Raw genomic sequence first — 16,692 nt, 5'->3', positions numbered from 1 at the left:
CTTATCAGCATGCTATATCTCTGTTCACGTAAAAAAATAAATATAACATGTTTTCCCAAATAGGACAATTTGTGCATTTGCTGCTAGTCCTCAAAAAAAAATTATATCTTTCTCTTGGATATCAGTGTTTAAATAGATACATGTCACATGTCAAGGACAATAATTGAGGTCAGAGAACATAAAAATTTCACGTGTATTTCTCTGCTCATACTAGATGGCCTCATGGAAAGCACCTAGGTTGCACTCTGTCTGCCACAGCCAAGAAGGGGGAGAAAAAATTATCCAGCTAAAACCAAGAAAAAATCCAGCAGCTGCTCCTCACCCTAAGCCAAAACAAACAAGTGAACTAAAAACTAACAGAAAAGCTACACAAAAATTCTAGGAGAAAAAAGAAAAAGAGTAAGTACAATAATATGTGGCTGCCCAATCCCTGGAAGTGATCAAGGCCAGATTGGATGGGTCTTGAAACAACCTGGGAGAGTGGAAGGTGTCTCTGTCCGTGGCAGGGGGTGGAATGAGATGAGCTTTAAAGTCCCTTCCAACAAAAACCATTCTATGATTCTGTGGTTCTATTCTCTTCACCCACAAACTCCAGCCTGAGCTAAAGCCTCCTGTCCTGCAGATGCATTCATCAGAATTTCAGCTGGTAAAACATACCATTCTCACCTGAAGCCAAAGAAAGAGAAAGATTTTTCATAGTCCATGAAGGAACCATGGACTATGAAAGTCCTGAGACTATTCCAAAAGGCTCTTAGTTAGTTTATATCTAACTAGACTTCACCATCCACTCCACAAATAGACACTTGGTTGTTGTCTCTCTGTCTACAGGAAATTTTGCCAGCCTTGGAGGAGTACAGGACTTCTATGTTCTCCATTTTTTACAAAATTTCAATTAGGTAGTAAACCAAAATGAGGCCCCTAAAAAAAATAAATTGAAAGCTTTAGGAAGATATGCTGAGAAACTCCAGGAAAAGCTGGCAACTAGGAAGGACATGAGCTGTTCAGAAGGAATACAAACATTTAAATAACATAACTTGCTGGAAATTAGGCTTTGTGAGAAATCCCATTGATTTCTTTTAAGTCATTTTATTAAAAGGCCTACTAATGCTTGGCTTGCACTTTGTGGCCATGAGAGATGTTGGAATGAAGAGCTATCAAAGGTGGCTATCAAAGTTTTTTTTTTTCCCCATTTAACTTTTTCTAACTATTAAGCTGCTCATTTTGTGGAGACAATCATTAGTGTCTTTAATGTGAAACAAAGCTTCTGGATAAGAGCTGCTAGCTGAAGATCAATATGAAAGATATCATTTCAGTTACAGCTTTAATAACTGTAACAATAGGGAGCCTGGCATCGCTGGCTCTATGCATTAATGTAATTTAGAATCTACCAGGTACAAATCTTATCAAGCATTAGCAGTGGCTGCATTGGGATTTTCTAGGTAAGGAAACTGTGTGATAAATGGGAAGTATTTTAAAGGTAAACTTTCATGTAATCAGGCTCATCTGCCATAAAAACATGAAAGAATTTATGTGAAGAAAAAGAAATAAGTAAACCAAACGAGATTCTTGGAAAATGATGGTGGCTTTTAAGGAACTAGTGGTGCGTGTGCTCAGAGTGTACTAGGATGTCTCTCTTGTTTATATCAACATAAAATATGACCCACAAAACTAGAGGATTAGGAATTTCAGCCAAATGCAGTGCAGCTAAAGATTTTCTACAAAATACTGTATGTAGAAACCTTCACCTACCTGGACATGCAGTCAGTTAAACCCCAAAATAGACAAGAAGCTTCTTCCCTGGCTGCCAAGAAAGCACCAGCACTTCAGACCAGGAGCACAACCCTTCCTCCAGCTCCACTCAGCTGTGGCAAATTTACCATTCCCACCCCCTTTCTTTCAGCCCACCTGTGTCCAAATCCCTCCTCTCTACTTGTTCCATGCTTTTCACACTGGGGCCCATTACCTCAACCTTTCCCAAGCTTTGGAGATTTGCATGGCTGTGTCAGCCTTGTGCTTCTGCAACACTTTATCTACAAGCATGTTGTTTCTTTTCACAGCTTTTAAATTTTTTGATTTAAAAAAAATCAATAAATCATCACCTCCCCCTCCACCAAAAGGAAAAGAAAAGAAAAAAAGAAAAAAAAAGAAAAAAGAAAATCAGGCCTGAAAATGGTAAAACAGTAATTTTGGATCTTCCCTGCAAAGTTATTCTTAAAACCTGATGCAACCAATTGGCAGTTCTTTAAACAATTTGTTTAACTTGTGTCCAAATGTCTTCAGGTTTTAGTGCTTACAGGTGGCCACTTTAGATTTACACTTTAATTTTGAGAAAGATCTAAACTGGGAACAGTGAATTTTCAGTTTATCATTTGCTGATAAAAAATGGAAAGCTCAAAGTTAAAGTAGCCAACTACTGAGAAGAGTTGGCACCTGGCATTTTAATTTTTAAACATTGGGCTTTTTTGTGTAATGAGGTTATAAAGCAAGAGTCTGACTTCAGGACCACAATCGAGAAGAACGAGCTCTTAAGGATGACAGAACCGCTGATGGGAAGCTCAGTTGGTCCAAAATCCAGGTTTGGTCCAAATAAACACAGAAAAGTTTGGATGCTCATCTGGGTTTTCTACCTGCCTTGGGGCTAGAGATGTCATGAGAACAGATTTGCTCATCACAGCTGCAGCACTTCCCGTTCTGGCCACGGATGAAATATCCAGGAGAACAATCTTTCTTGCAGAGCTCTGGGGCAGGGGAGGGAAGTGAGGAAAATGGGACCTGGTATTTCACAATCTTTCAAGTTTGATTCCAAAACTGGGGGAAGATTCAGAGATTAGAAAGGATAGCAAATTTTTTACTTTACTCGGGTTTTGGCTGTACTCTTAAATGCAACTTTTTACTGCAACTGTCAGAATGTGTGGTAGCTCAGATAGTCAATAATCACAAAAAGAAAGGCATAACTACTTCTAAAGTAGGCATATGCAGTGCTGCCCTAAAAAAACAAACACAAATGTAGTTGTAGGGGTCTATGAAATATAAAGAAATTTCCCCCCCCCCCCCAGGCTTTATACTGAAAAAGGAAGCTCTTTTTTACTCTCAAGGTGTCAGGTCTTGAGACCTTTGAAGGGGAAGGTTCCAACTCAGCTGTGTGCATGCACATCCTTAACTTCAAAATCATGGATGATAAAAACCTATTTCCATTCAGGCTACGAACCTCACCAAATGAGAAATCAAACAGAAAATAAAATAATACCATGTTAATACAACCAGATAGGATCCTGGAAAAAAAAAATAAGTAAAAGGTTGGCTTCAAATGGAATTTGATCTGATTTAGGGCAGGAGAGTGCTGCTGTCAACTATTTGTCTAAGAATAGGCACATTGCCTAACAAGGACACTCTCTTGTCTGTTTTAAAACCCCTTCTCAGCGCATTAAACAACATTTAGTAAGCATGTCTGTACATAGTGCAGTAGCACATGTATTTAGGGCATGCACAAAATAATTTGATCCCCATTTCATCGCATTGGTAGTGTAATTATTTCACTGCATTAATAAAACAAACAAAAAACCCCTGCTTCTTTACCTCTGCTGTCATGTTGCATCGGGTCACTCTGTGCCACATGATGTGATATCATGTAGCTCAATGCAAGGAGACACATGTCCCTTCTCATTGGAAATTTAAAGAAATGGAGCTTACTTTTCCCCTGTGGGAAACTATGCAGGTCAGGTGCCCAAGACTAGCTACGGGAAGTTTGATATAATCTCAGTTTCAGTACCTACATATTTCAAATCTGACGGCATTTTGAAAGGAAATGTGTTAGATGCCACAATTCAGCTGTAATACAGTACTTAATAAAGATAGCGTAGAAGGAATATAATTCCACAGCTTATGTTCCTTGTCACGGTGTGCACTGACACAGATTGCCAAAGAGGCTCCTTTAAACAACACTTTCAGACATACTTTTTGAAATATACAGTGTTTTATACCCTAACCCTCAGAGAAACCTAACACCACTGAAAGCACATGGGTATAGAGTCAAGGGAACAGAACTGATTAGTGATGAAGCCAAAATAAGACCCTTTTCTGATAAAAAATACTGAAACAGTTAAGCACGGAGAATATAGATAAGGAGAATGTACAGGACCTGGGGCCAAGTTCTCCTCTCAGTTACACTAGCATAATTGTGGAATAATTCTATTTCAATTAATAGAGTTAATATGATGAGAATAGAATTATGTATGTAAAGAGTATGATTGAAATGTAACAGTCAACCCAGCTTTGAAGCACCATCTTTAATGTGTGCAAAGGAAATATGCATCATTCACTGTCCTGTTTTGCAGGTAGAGAAACAGAAGAAAGAAGTAAAAATCCCTTGGCAGGGCAATGTCCAAGCTGAGACCAGGGAAACATGACAAATTCCAGTCCAGCTCCTTCTCCACTTGGTTGCAATAAATAAATACAATTGAAGGATATCTTGGAAATCAAATGATATTTTATACATATATATATATATATATATATATGTATATATAATCTTTCTAACATCATGACATGTTGCTATCTCATTCCTGAATCAAAAAGGTGTAACTTTATAGTGCATTGTGTTGTTTAGCATCAGGGTAGTAACTCCAGTGTCACCAACATTTCTGTATAGCTGAGTGCCACTGTTTACATGATAAAAGTGCAGAAAAATTAGAAGCCTGAGGAACACAATCGGAACAGATGCAGAAAATGAGTTTTCCTAGTAAAAATAATTTTTTCTTACTAGTAAAAACAAGGATGTATGGTATGGACTATGAAATAATGATAATACTAAAGCACGGGGGTCATTACAATTTGAGCCAGATGTTAAATTACAGAAAATAATATTATTTAGGGGGTTCTGGTTAGGTAAAACCTCATGTCTAAGTTTTCTTAGTCTGCTCCACTGCCTTACCAGAACAGCTCAAAGGCTACATTCTGCCTTTGTTTTGGAATTGTTTGAAACTGTTTGGAACTGTTTTGGAACAAGTAAGTTTTGAGCTACAAACATCTGATCCAACTCTGTGGTGGTCCTTTGGCTTTGAACAAGCTAAGCCAAAGGAGAGAAACATATGAAGATCCTAAAATTCACCTAATTTCATCAATTTTTGCAAATTTTTGGTAAAAAGGATGATGGGAGGTGTCTTTTCTTCCTTGTTGGTTCTACAGCCCCAGTCCCCAGTTGCTCCTGGGAAATGACAACCTCAGTGTACACCTGTACTCAGCTCTTAAACAAGGCATCACATTTTATGTGATGTGGCCCAAAACTGATATTAGCATAAATTTCCACTGCTATCCTACAGATGACAGTAAAATCAAGAATCATAAAATTAGAAACATGTATTTACCCCTTGCCTATCCATGTGTTTTCTGAAGAATTACTAACAATAACTTAGAAGATATTTTCTGACTGTTTCTCTATCCCCTTTTCTCTCAGTGCCTTGGTGTCCCCAAACGGAGGTGGGAACTCTGGCCAGATATCTTAGAGGGTGAGTAGAGGGTTTCTTGTCCTGCCCTAGGCTCTCCCAAGGTCCTGCCCCAAGCAGTGATGCCCCAAAGCACCAGATCCTTGAGAAGAACCAGTGCTGGCATCTCATGTCTCCACAGCTCCTGCCAGCATCTCAGACAAAAAGGGCTGTGAAGAGATGAAAAGAAAATATGGAACAAAAGAAGTGGAGCATGGTTTTTAGATGGTAAATTATATAATATTTTCATAGCCAAGCTTGCATTATTTTTCCCCCTCAAGACATACATTACGACAGAGAGAAGTGACACATCTGAAGGAACAGAAAAAAAACACACCTCTTTAATTTTTTTTACCTTTTTTTGGTTGGCCTAGCAGCTTAAAAATATTTTTAATATATTTTCACCATGTTTTCAATGAAACTCAAAGGGATTCACAGGCTTTGAGGAGCGCATTGGTCTTGTCACATCCCCCCCCAAATTGTAGAAAACTCTATTAATGCTAAAGCAAATATTACATTTCCTCACTAGATGCGAGGAAAACAACAGGGAGGGATGCAAAACTTCCTAGCAGTGTATTCAGTTAGGAAGGTATTTTAATATTGAACATCCCTTCAAACAATTCTATTTTCAAGCGCCGGACCATGGGAACGTGGCTCTTCTAGAGAGCATCTGCCCAAATTTTAAATGAAAAAAAAAAAAAAAAAGGGAAAGGAAAAGGGGGGGGGGACAAAAAAAAAAAAAAAAAAGGCATTTTTCACAGGGTTGTGGGTCTGTGGCATCATCTGCTCCACCTGTAATCTCTGGTGCTGCTCTGCCCCCTGGTGCTGCCGCGGCCGCAGAGCAGCCGCCCGCGCCCTTGCGTGGGGACCGCCCGCCGAGCATCCCCCACTGTCACTTCTCGCTTCTCCCGCAAGTTCAAGGTCAGTGCCTAGCTATTTTCAGCTCATCTCTTCTTGATCCATGCAGAGAAATGACAAGGTAACGTGATTTGGGGTCAGCTGTATTACAGGAACCGTTACATAAACGGAGAAAGTGGAAATCAATCCCGGCTGACAGTGTCTTCGGGATAATCAGCGCTCACTCCATGCCGCTGTCAGCTCTCCTGCATCAAACACCATGTTACTTCTGTCACATCTCCTTAACAAAACCAGAGTCTCACTTTTGGCAAAGTAAATAAATATTTCACTTGGGCTTGCATTTAATTCATTGTTTAGAGAACTTTAACACTCTGGACTTGCAATGAGTCCCTATTTGGAGGAGAAAAGACGACTTATCCTGTCAGGTCCATTACTGCCTGCAAAGGGCGCTGGCAAAGATACAGCCCACTCTTATGAAACACCCCATTCTTCATATTTTGTGCTTGATTTCTTTAAGCGGACGATTGTCCTCCAAATCTCTGTTAGCAAGCAGACCTCGCCTTCCCAAAGTGCTTTACCTAACCCACGGTCATCCTCATCCTCACCCCAACCCCGTCACGGCTTCCCCACTAACGTTTCAGGACACCTGCCTCAATTTGTCTGATTATTATTACTTTATCTGAACCATTTCCTCCCCTAACTAGACATCTTCCCTAACGCAGAATTATGAACATATCATTTCACAAGATGTGCCGCGTTAGCCGTGTCTCGGTGACAGCACATGGTATGTCAGTTTAGGGAGAGAGCAGCGATTCTATCCCACCCACCTTGTGCTCCCATGGAACTGCCAAGCCCGCAGTGCTCCGCCGAAGAACAATTTACCATAATATTAGTTGTCAGTAAATTCAAAGACGGAACTCCTAAAGCTATAAAATGGATTAGAAGCAATTTAAAAAAGAATTAACAAACTAGAGTAAGAGTATACTGTCAACAAACAAATGCTTCATCATAGCACTGTAATTTGGAATTTTAATTACCCCTCTGCTTCTGTAACAAAACAATGTCTGAACTGGCAGCCATTTGAATCTCTCACAGGTCATTGAGCATTCTAGTTAATTACTCTATGAATAGCCTGTTTTTCTCCCCTCTGGAAACACGTTTCTAATGGCAGTCAAGGTCTGACAAATGTGTCATCTACATAATTAGCTAGGAAGCAACACAAAACATTAAACATGCTTTGTGCCGACAACTATCAAAACATTTCATTTGTTGTCAATTATTCATTACTTTGTAGGTTCTGAAGGGGTTGTTATTATGAAAATAAGTCCAGATGCTAACAAGGTTAGAGTTTTTTATTCAAATTAGTAATCAGAGGACTAACTTTAAAAAATGTATCCTATGTACGTTTATGGCAGCGTTCAATCAGCACTAAATTATAAACGAATTTAGCTAAGTTCAAGCTAAAATAGCCATGGCAGAGCACATACACTAATTTGTAGAGTTGCAGCTCTCTTTGAAGTTTTAGGATCTAAGCTGAAGTAGCAAACTTTCAGAACCTTTGGCAAGACTAATTTGTGCTTGGTAAATAGAGTAAAGATTTTCACAGCGTGAGATAATGTAAGATTGCAAAAAAAAAAAAAAAAGGGGGGGGGGAACCTGGAGGTTTTTGAACCTTTTTTCTACCCTTCTGTCACACTGAGTAAAAGTCAAAATCAGCAATTCCAACTCTTATAATATCTCGTCTGAACTTCAGTTTGGCTTAACAAGGAAGCCAAACCAGTTACATTCACCACTCCCTTAATAGAGCTGAAATGAATTTATCCTCGCTTTTAAGAAGAAATAGGTGCTGGTTATTTCTTTTTTCTATGATCTCATTATGATGCTGCCTATCAAGCTGCGCAGCTGAAATGGTACAGTGAAACTGTGGGGAAGAGAAATAAACAGGGAGTTAAACAACAAAATTAACTTCTTCCTTTTTAGCCAAGATTATTTCAGTTGAAGTGCCGTGATGCAAGTGTACAGTAAAGAACACCTTCTCACAGTGCTTATTTAAATAAATAAAAAGGAAAAAATAATATTATTCAGAAAAGCAAAAGGATTGTTCTTAGCCTGAAAAGATGACTACACATAAAATGTTTGTCCTATAAAAAGGTTGGGAGGCAACCTGCATTGTTCCATCGAGAAAAATCACTTATTGAAGGTAAACTGAGCCCCAAAACAGTCTCATGCATTAATATTCTACTTTCGGGGTCTAAGTCAAAGGACTTTACGGTGTGTAGAACATACATGAGCACGTAGGGGCACATCTGTGCAGGCTGAGGGCCTGTGCCCTGGAGATGGAGCAGCTCCTCAGGTGGGGAACAAGGGACACACACACTGAGACGGACGAAAAACCGGATCAAGGAGACGGTCTGAGATCACAACATGAACGGAGAGCGGGTCCAGGTTTTCAAAGCACAAAACCAGTCCGAGTACAGGAAGGGGACATATGACACACTTCATTTCTCATTCTCCTGCACTGGAAACGGGAATGACTAACATTACTCAACAGATTTATTTTTTTCTAGCGATATTCATGTTCAAGAAGTAAAATTGGACTGTTTATGGACTCACTGCTTTCGTACCCTGAAATATTTGGAGCAAGCAAGGTGTAAGCTTGCATTTATTAACAATTCCCACACTTGTCATGGGAAGTTCATATATTTTTATATATGGGAAACTCGTATATTTTTCTATATCTTTCCCAGTGCTATTATATGATTTGAAAGGAATTCAGCTTTTTCCTTATAGAGATAAATATAGATGCATCTATAACAGACTGGTGTATGATGATAAAATTTGCAGAGAATAAAGCCTGGTCAGTCAAGTATTAGATCACAAAAAAGAGAATATTTTTCACAACTATGACAGGAGAAGTTCTTCCGCTTTTAGAAATATTTTGTCAAGATTTGTTTTTTCCTCCAGGAAAAAAAGTAAACTGGAGAAAGAAAAAAAAGAGCCATCCTCAAAAACTTTCCCTAAATAAACTACACTATAAAAGAAGCTCTGATGATCTCTCAGAGATTGAAATAATCCCTTTTTCAGCTAAAACTACCCATAGCAATGAAACTGAAAATACTCGAAAAGAGGGCTGGAGACTGTCTTGTAATTAACATTAAACAGATAACATATTTACAAGGAAGTCAAAATATTTTGGAAGCCGATAATCCTGTAAGTCTTAACGTGGTATAAAAACAACAAATAAATGCAAAGTGTTACTGTTACACATGCCTGCCTGATCAATGGTTTTCACATATTGATCTATAAATGGAGTTGACAGTCTGTGTTGGCTGCACATTTTCCAAGCAGCTCTATTTTTGTACAAAACCAATACGGGCAATTACCTTTGTTTGAGATGCCAAGTCTTATCAATTCAATGTGATTTAGTGTCATTTTAATTAAATATCAGGATCTACTTCAGGACAATCTATACAAACAAAGCCTCAAACTTGACTATAAGCTTGATTTGAAGTAAACATGTACAAGCCCTGCAATTTCAAAATATGGCTCAAAAACTCTGCTAAACAGAAGGCTTATATTTTTAGCAAATTTATTTCTGTCTTTTTGGCTAGCCATAACTTTGGCAAGTGTTCTATGATTACAGGAGTAAGAAACAAAAGAAGATTGCTTCCTGTTTCTCTGATAATGTATTAGGGAGATAAATAAACCTACCAGTTTGTTTAACCTAATCAGAGAAAGCTGTAATACATTAACATTTTGGAATGTCTAAATAGGTTCTAATTCTTAATATAGAGACCAATAAAAAAGACATTTCATTGTTTGAAGTTGTTCTGAATGAAGCAAAATGCACTTCCCTAGGGTTTAACAGATGAAAATAGCAAATATTCATTTACACTGCTAGTTCAGGTGCTATCATAAAGCACAGAAAGAGCCCTCTCTTGCCACAGCCTGTGTGCAGCTTTGTGATTTGTGCTCTTTAAAATCTACATTAATATCAGTTTTCAACCTTTGCACAAAGCTCAAGCATTTCCATCCAAATAAATGACATAAACACCCAAGAGTCTCTTGCATGGTTTAGGTCATGCATCCCACATTTGCATCCGCACCACTATAAAATGCACAAGTGCATATGGCCCTACTGATGTATGATGCACATCCTTCTTTGTCACACTACAGAAAATAATCTGTCCACCTTCAAAAGTATAGCCCCAGGTGTGCTGACAAGCACCACAGCAAATGCTTGAGAATACAGCAAATCCCTGAGAGAAAATTAGGTATTTTCTTCTCTATAAATCACCAGTCGTCTTTCTACTTTTGTGCCTGGTTTTTGCCCTTTATTGTCCAGAGTGGGCATTTATTTTTTTTTTCTAAATCTGTTTTAGAAACCTATATTTCTAGTGACTGTTCAATATGTGCCAAATGGTGATTGCCTTAATCCACTCAAGTAGGTAGGTTTTGCATAAGTGGAATAAAAAGGATTTGACCCATTTATTAGTAGAACAGAGTATACTGCACACACCAAATATGGGCAGTGAAAGAGTGATATGGAGTCCTTTATTCAGCTGTTTCTAGGTTTTCCAAAGAAAAATCTTTTCAATAATAGGACAAATGAAAAATAGAAAATAAGCATAATCAATGGACAATCAATGGACACCTCATAGACTATATCCATCACCTAGAGGCAGATGGTGAAAACAGAAAATTTCCAAATAGATGAGGATAAATTTATCTTTTAGCACAAAATTATTAGTTTTTATTGATATACTGGTAGGATGTATCTTTTAGCAGGGATCTGTGTACCTTTAAATAGAAAGGTGAAAAGTGTGCATAGAAGTGCAATGGAGAAGAGTGCCATGAATTTTAAAACCATATTACTAAATTTATATTTACATACATATATATATAAATTTCTGTGTGTATCACTTGGATCTTTCTTTTTCAAGACACTTGGATGGACAGAAAATACTCCCCTCCATTACTTTTCCCAAAATCCTTCATCAGTCACATGCACAGACATGTCAGCACAGGGCTGATACACACAACTGAAATTTCTCTTTCAAATTGAATCTTGCTGCATTTAAAGCCTGTATTTGACAGTGTTTGGATCTGTAGGAATTTTGCTTTTACTTTGGGCGTTAGCAAACAACTTTAAGAGGCTTATTTGAGTAAATACGCCCAAACACTTTCAGTCTGTCAATATCTAGTCAGAAAATTCTGCATGGCAAAAAGAGATGAAAAGAATCGAAATAGAAAGGAAATTAGTAGCATGGCAAGCTTTCAATCTATTATGCCAGAGCCAAGTTTGCTTGGTAAAATGACATATACTCGGTAAAATTCCGCTTTTATATAATTAGCTACTAAACAAATGTAATACAAAGCAACTTTTCAGCTCCCAGCCAATGCACATATATTGTACCTGCTATGGTTATTGGAATGCAGCAGTGAATATTTATGTCTAATTTAACTTTTTAGAGCACTTGCTCTGTAACAGTCCAGCATACTATCCCCCAAACTAAAGTTATGTAACAAGGTAATATCAACAATGAGAAACTGCATGATAAAATCCTGCCCAAAAGTGAAAAATGCTAATTTTGTCTCATTTAGCAGCTGGATACAGAAATGCTCATTAGTTTTAAGAGGGTTAATCCTTTTAACTTTTGCATATTGATATGCCAATTATGCCTAATTGTACAAGAGGCATCAGTCAAGGTAATAGTGCATAAACACATGAAAGTTATTAAGTACATCCCAACATGTAATAAAGTAGGTGTTAATTGGTAGCTGAGTTCTGCAGGCTATTGAGGTGGATAATTCATTGAGAGATGGATCACTTGTAATTTCTCTACATAATTCCTTTTGCAGTCTCATGCTGTGATGTTTTCATGCTTGTCAAAAACAACTGCAGCCTAGTGCCTTTTGTTAAACACAGCCAATAAAATGTTAGGCATCATTAAATATACTTAACTTTTAAACTTTTTCAAAGGTACAGTTCTTCCTCATAATACATTACAGTATTCCCAGTAAATTATTTTAAGTAGTGTTCCAGGTTTGTGGTGGAGGAACATTTCACGTCAGATAAAAGGAGTAAACATGTGCAGTGTGTCAGAGGCAAAGAATGTAATTTAAATGGAGTATGTTATCAGCTGCTAAGATCTAAACAGATTTTTTCTCTCTAGAAATATAAGGTGAAATGGGTTGTTATACCAGAGAAATTAATGAGTAGAATAACATATTTCTAAATAAGTCTGAATTTTGAGTAAAAAGGGAAGAAAATATGGAAGGTCTTGTAGTGTTCCTCCATTTAATAACTTTGTCAGAAAGCTGAATGTTTCATAGGAATCCATTACATCAACAAAACAAAAAATTAATGGTTGGCATGGTTGTGAGAAGTGACTGAGACCTGGGACTCTGTCCCCAGCTAACAGAGTTTTCTCCCTCATTTGCATTCTCTGAGAATAAAATGGATCTGGAGTCCAAAAAGTGGCTAACATTGCATAAATAATTTTGTAACATCATATGGCCTCAGCTGCAAGTTGCCACCATTATGAAAGAAAATTAACCAGGGGAGACTCATACCAATCAGTTTGTTTAGTAGCTCAGAAGGAGTACAGGGGCAGGGACACAACTGGCAATAGAGTTCATCACTAACTATTTAATTTCAAAAAAATAAAAAGGTAATGGGTAAAAAATGACTCAACTCCTTCAACTATGTCAATTATTGAAAAATAAGTTCAGTGTCTGATTTTTGTAATTAATTCAGCCTTAAAACGAGACTTATTTTTGTTACAAAGTTGTTATTTATTTACAGAGCTGAAATTTGCATTCTCTTTTGTCTATTTTTAAAGTCTGCCTTTTGAGAGGCCATGACATATATCTGACACTGTAAGCACTACTCTCTACAGCAGTCTTACCCAAGTACTGTTTCAACTGATAGTAGAAATGCTGAGTAGATGTTATGATCATGGCCACCAAAGCCAAATTCTGCCTTTCATTGAATTAAAATTGTTATTCCAGGGCCTAGCCATACTCCTGAAAACATATTAGTGACTTTAAATACCTCCTTTCAAGGGATGATCACGAAACCAGTATCTTAACACACATGAGATAATTCTGTAGATTTTTAAAAGCTAGAAGACTGGGAAAATATTAGGGGTGTTTTACTTACAGGCTCAGCGACTTTCACATTGTCAGACAGAATCATAGATTTGCTTTGGCTCAGTCTATCGTGGTGACTGTTGGCATTTTTGATCCTCATTTGAACAGCCCCCGTACTGTGGTGGGAAGGATTAGGCTTTTCAGAGGCTGTATCAGAAGTTGAAGACCTTTCCATGGTTACTGGGTTGACCTGAACGACATAAAACAAGAGCATTAGTCTGGGGACTCTTCATACAAAAGTGTATCAATGCCAGTTCTGTGTCACCGTAGTCAGGACAAGAAGCTGAGTTGTCTTGCTGGCAAGATCTTGATCATCTTTGAACACCAGGATAACTATCAGCTGTGTCAGCCTGTAGTTTTTATTATTGTACTTATCGCTCACACATCCAAACTGCCTTGGAAGAGTTAGTTTGTGTAAAAGATTATCCTTATCTCGAAAGCCATTCTCCTCCATGGTGTAATCTCCCTGCAAGCCTCTGTCACGTCCAGCTGGCAGCCACTACATTTTGTCTTTGGCCCCGCTCACACGACACATTTTAAATCTTGCAAAGGAAAACGACACGCTGTGAAGCCAATTAACATATCTTACCTCCACAGTTCCATACGTTCATGCTACAAGTGCATCACAGGGCCACGCTGCAACCCTGCTAGAGTCAGATTCAAACCCAGAGCTAATAAAATTTCCCTTAATTTTTAAAGTTCTCCGACTGCACAGATGGGATTTTTGTTTCTCTACCCATTTTTAAAATTTGAGATTGAGAAATGGAGGAACACATGAGCTCTCAAGCCCTTGGAGGGACTGGGGGGAACCTAGAATGATCACAGTCTCCAACAGTGCTGCTCTTTAACCTCCTGTTTTGGTGTTAGAATCGCTCATCAAACTCCATTCTAGTGATTCAACATCCCAAATATTTTTCATAAGCAAAAGTTGCTTTATGTTTCCTGTACAAAACATCAAGACATCAATCTACAACACTTACTCTGTTTTTCTCCCCCCTTGCTCACCCTGGGACTACTACTATATGTAAATCATGAGTAAAGTAATATTCTAAGAGTCACAAGAAAACTGGCTCTTTATGGTTTTATGTAACCTCATGAGAAAATGCGTAAGGAAGAGATACTACATGAGCTGAAATAGCTGGTTTCCCAACTATGGAGCCAGGGAAATGGAAATCCATTAAGTGCAGTTATAATATAAACTGTTGAAAAATCAGCATTTTCCAAATGGGTTGAAGACCACAACTATTTCAGCAGCATCCGCCCAACCTCTGAAGACTCTAAAAGATTAAATTCCCTGATTTTGAGAAAGCCCATTTCTGTAAAGGTATGGGAGCAGAAGAGGATACGGTCCTGGTGTGAAGCTGGGAGAGAGATGAGGAGCTGTGCTGCATGTCTCTGAGCAGGACCACGGACACTGTGCTGGTAGAGGGACATAATTCTCATAGGTTCAACCTCTCCTGTCACTGATAAAACCATTCCTTACAGGAAACTGCCTCAAATGTAGAGGATGATAACGAGAGGTCATGTGGTCAGAATGACTGAGGTTGGAAGAGACCTCAGTAGGTCATTTGTTCCAACTCCTCTGGTCAAGCAGGACCACCTAGAGGTGGTTTACCAGGACCGTGTTCAGAGGGCTTTTCATAGAATCATAGACTAGTTTGGATTAGAAGGGACCTTAAAGATCATATAGTTCCAACCCCCCTGACATAAGCAGGGACCTTCAGGGGATTTTAAACTCATTCAGCCAGATATATGGAAACACGAGGAATCACAGCACTCTTGAAGAGAGAAATGAGAAGAAGAAAGTATTTTGATATTAGCCATTACTCACTCAACATGACAGAAACACTGAATTTAGTAAGAGAAAAAGTAAAGCTTACTCCCATTGGCTGTTTCCTGCATTGAATCAGTTACTCAAGAATCACAGAAGTTGAACCCCTCATGAGAAAAATTAAATTAAAGCCGTTTCCTGTTACTCAGGAGCATGCATTATTGCTGCAGAGCTGGTGTATGACACTGAAGGAAATTCTTTGCATGGTCCTTTGGTGGACAGCACTGTGTGTTCTCCCTCCCCAAGACACTCCTCCCCACCCTTCAGAGCAGTCAGCACCCAAATCCATGTCACAGGGACACTTTGCCATTTTGGCAGTAAGGACTGCAGCTGCTCCAAGCAGGAAATTATTTTTTTTTTTCCCTCCTTCTAAACTTGGAGAGTCAAACCATTTTGTATTTCATGTTGGTATCAAATCAAAATTGCTTCTCAACAGATTTTCAGTAGGCTCCAGGCTGGAGAGCTGATCAGACTCGAGAGACGAGAGCAACACTGGCTCTGTCACGGATCCAATGTTTGGCTGGAGCACATCACTCAGATTTTCTTCTGAAATCTCCCACCTCTAAAACTCTGACGTATCCCTTCTTGGGAGCATTATGAGTTTTAATTAGGTACTCTCTGTCTGGTGTTGCCAGTACATGATGTGCTGTAAAAAAGTTTAATAGTGTGACAAAGTCGTCCCCTGGATCTCAAGTAGGGACACAGCCAGTAAATGACAGGTCTGCAAAGACTCCTGAAACTTTTAATTGTAATCTCATTGAACCTTAATTAATTTTCCTGAAAATTGGAACTAATTTGCACACACCAGGGTATATAAGGTGACTTTTCTGAGTACCAAAATTACAGGAACCACCATAAAAGAAAAAAAAAACAAACCTGAACATTTCCACCAGATTTGTCTTAGTGTAAAACATGATAAGATCCTGCAGGGTATGAAGAAGATCTTGCAGAATACAAGAGAAAGGTACAAGTCCCAAAAGTTGCTCCCTTAGGATTTTCAGGTAGGAATCCTTTGCTGTCCAGACTCCATTCAGACTCCAGACAGCGTTACCAGCCCTACGTGCCAGTAGATGGCACCCTGAATATGAGCTCCACAAATGCAACAGCATCACATTTGCATTTGCAAGAAGAATTTGGTAATCCTCACACTCTGCCCTGCCTTTTTTATTATTATTATTATTTTCATTTTTTAATAATAACAGAGGGGAAGACCATCAGGAAACAGAAAAAATATTGACAGAAAACATAAAAAGGGTCCTATCTTCTGCTTTTATGTGTTGGTGCTTCCAAACTGTTAATAGCAGCATCGGGGCCAAGTTTGGGCAGGTTTCACTTCCTTTGGAAGGCAGAGCTGCCAAGCCCCGTGTA

General features: G+C 38.5%; 1 protein-coding gene across 1 annotated transcript in view; it reads right to left on the bottom strand.

Moving 5' to 3' along the window:
- ARHGAP15 (Rho GTPase activating protein 15) overlaps positions 1-16,692 on the bottom strand; it is a 331,243-nt gene that overhangs the window by 300,453 nt on the left and 14,098 nt on the right. Inside the window, exon 2 of the mRNA XM_032693775.1 lies at positions 13,504-13,683. Coding sequence (XP_032549666.1) covers positions 13,504-13,668 — 165 coding nt within the window. The 5' untranslated portion in view covers positions 13,669-13,683. The remainder of the gene's footprint in view (positions 1-13,503; positions 13,684-16,692) is intronic.

The sequence above is a fragment of the Chiroxiphia lanceolata genome, chromosome 7, assembly GCF_009829145.1.
Source record: "Chiroxiphia lanceolata isolate bChiLan1 chromosome 7, bChiLan1.pri, whole genome shotgun sequence".
Classification (NCBI taxonomy): domain Eukaryota; kingdom Metazoa; phylum Chordata; class Aves; order Passeriformes; family Pipridae; genus Chiroxiphia; species Chiroxiphia lanceolata.
Note: the sequence above shows the minus strand (reverse complement) of the source record. Positions and strands in the feature narration are given on the sequence as shown.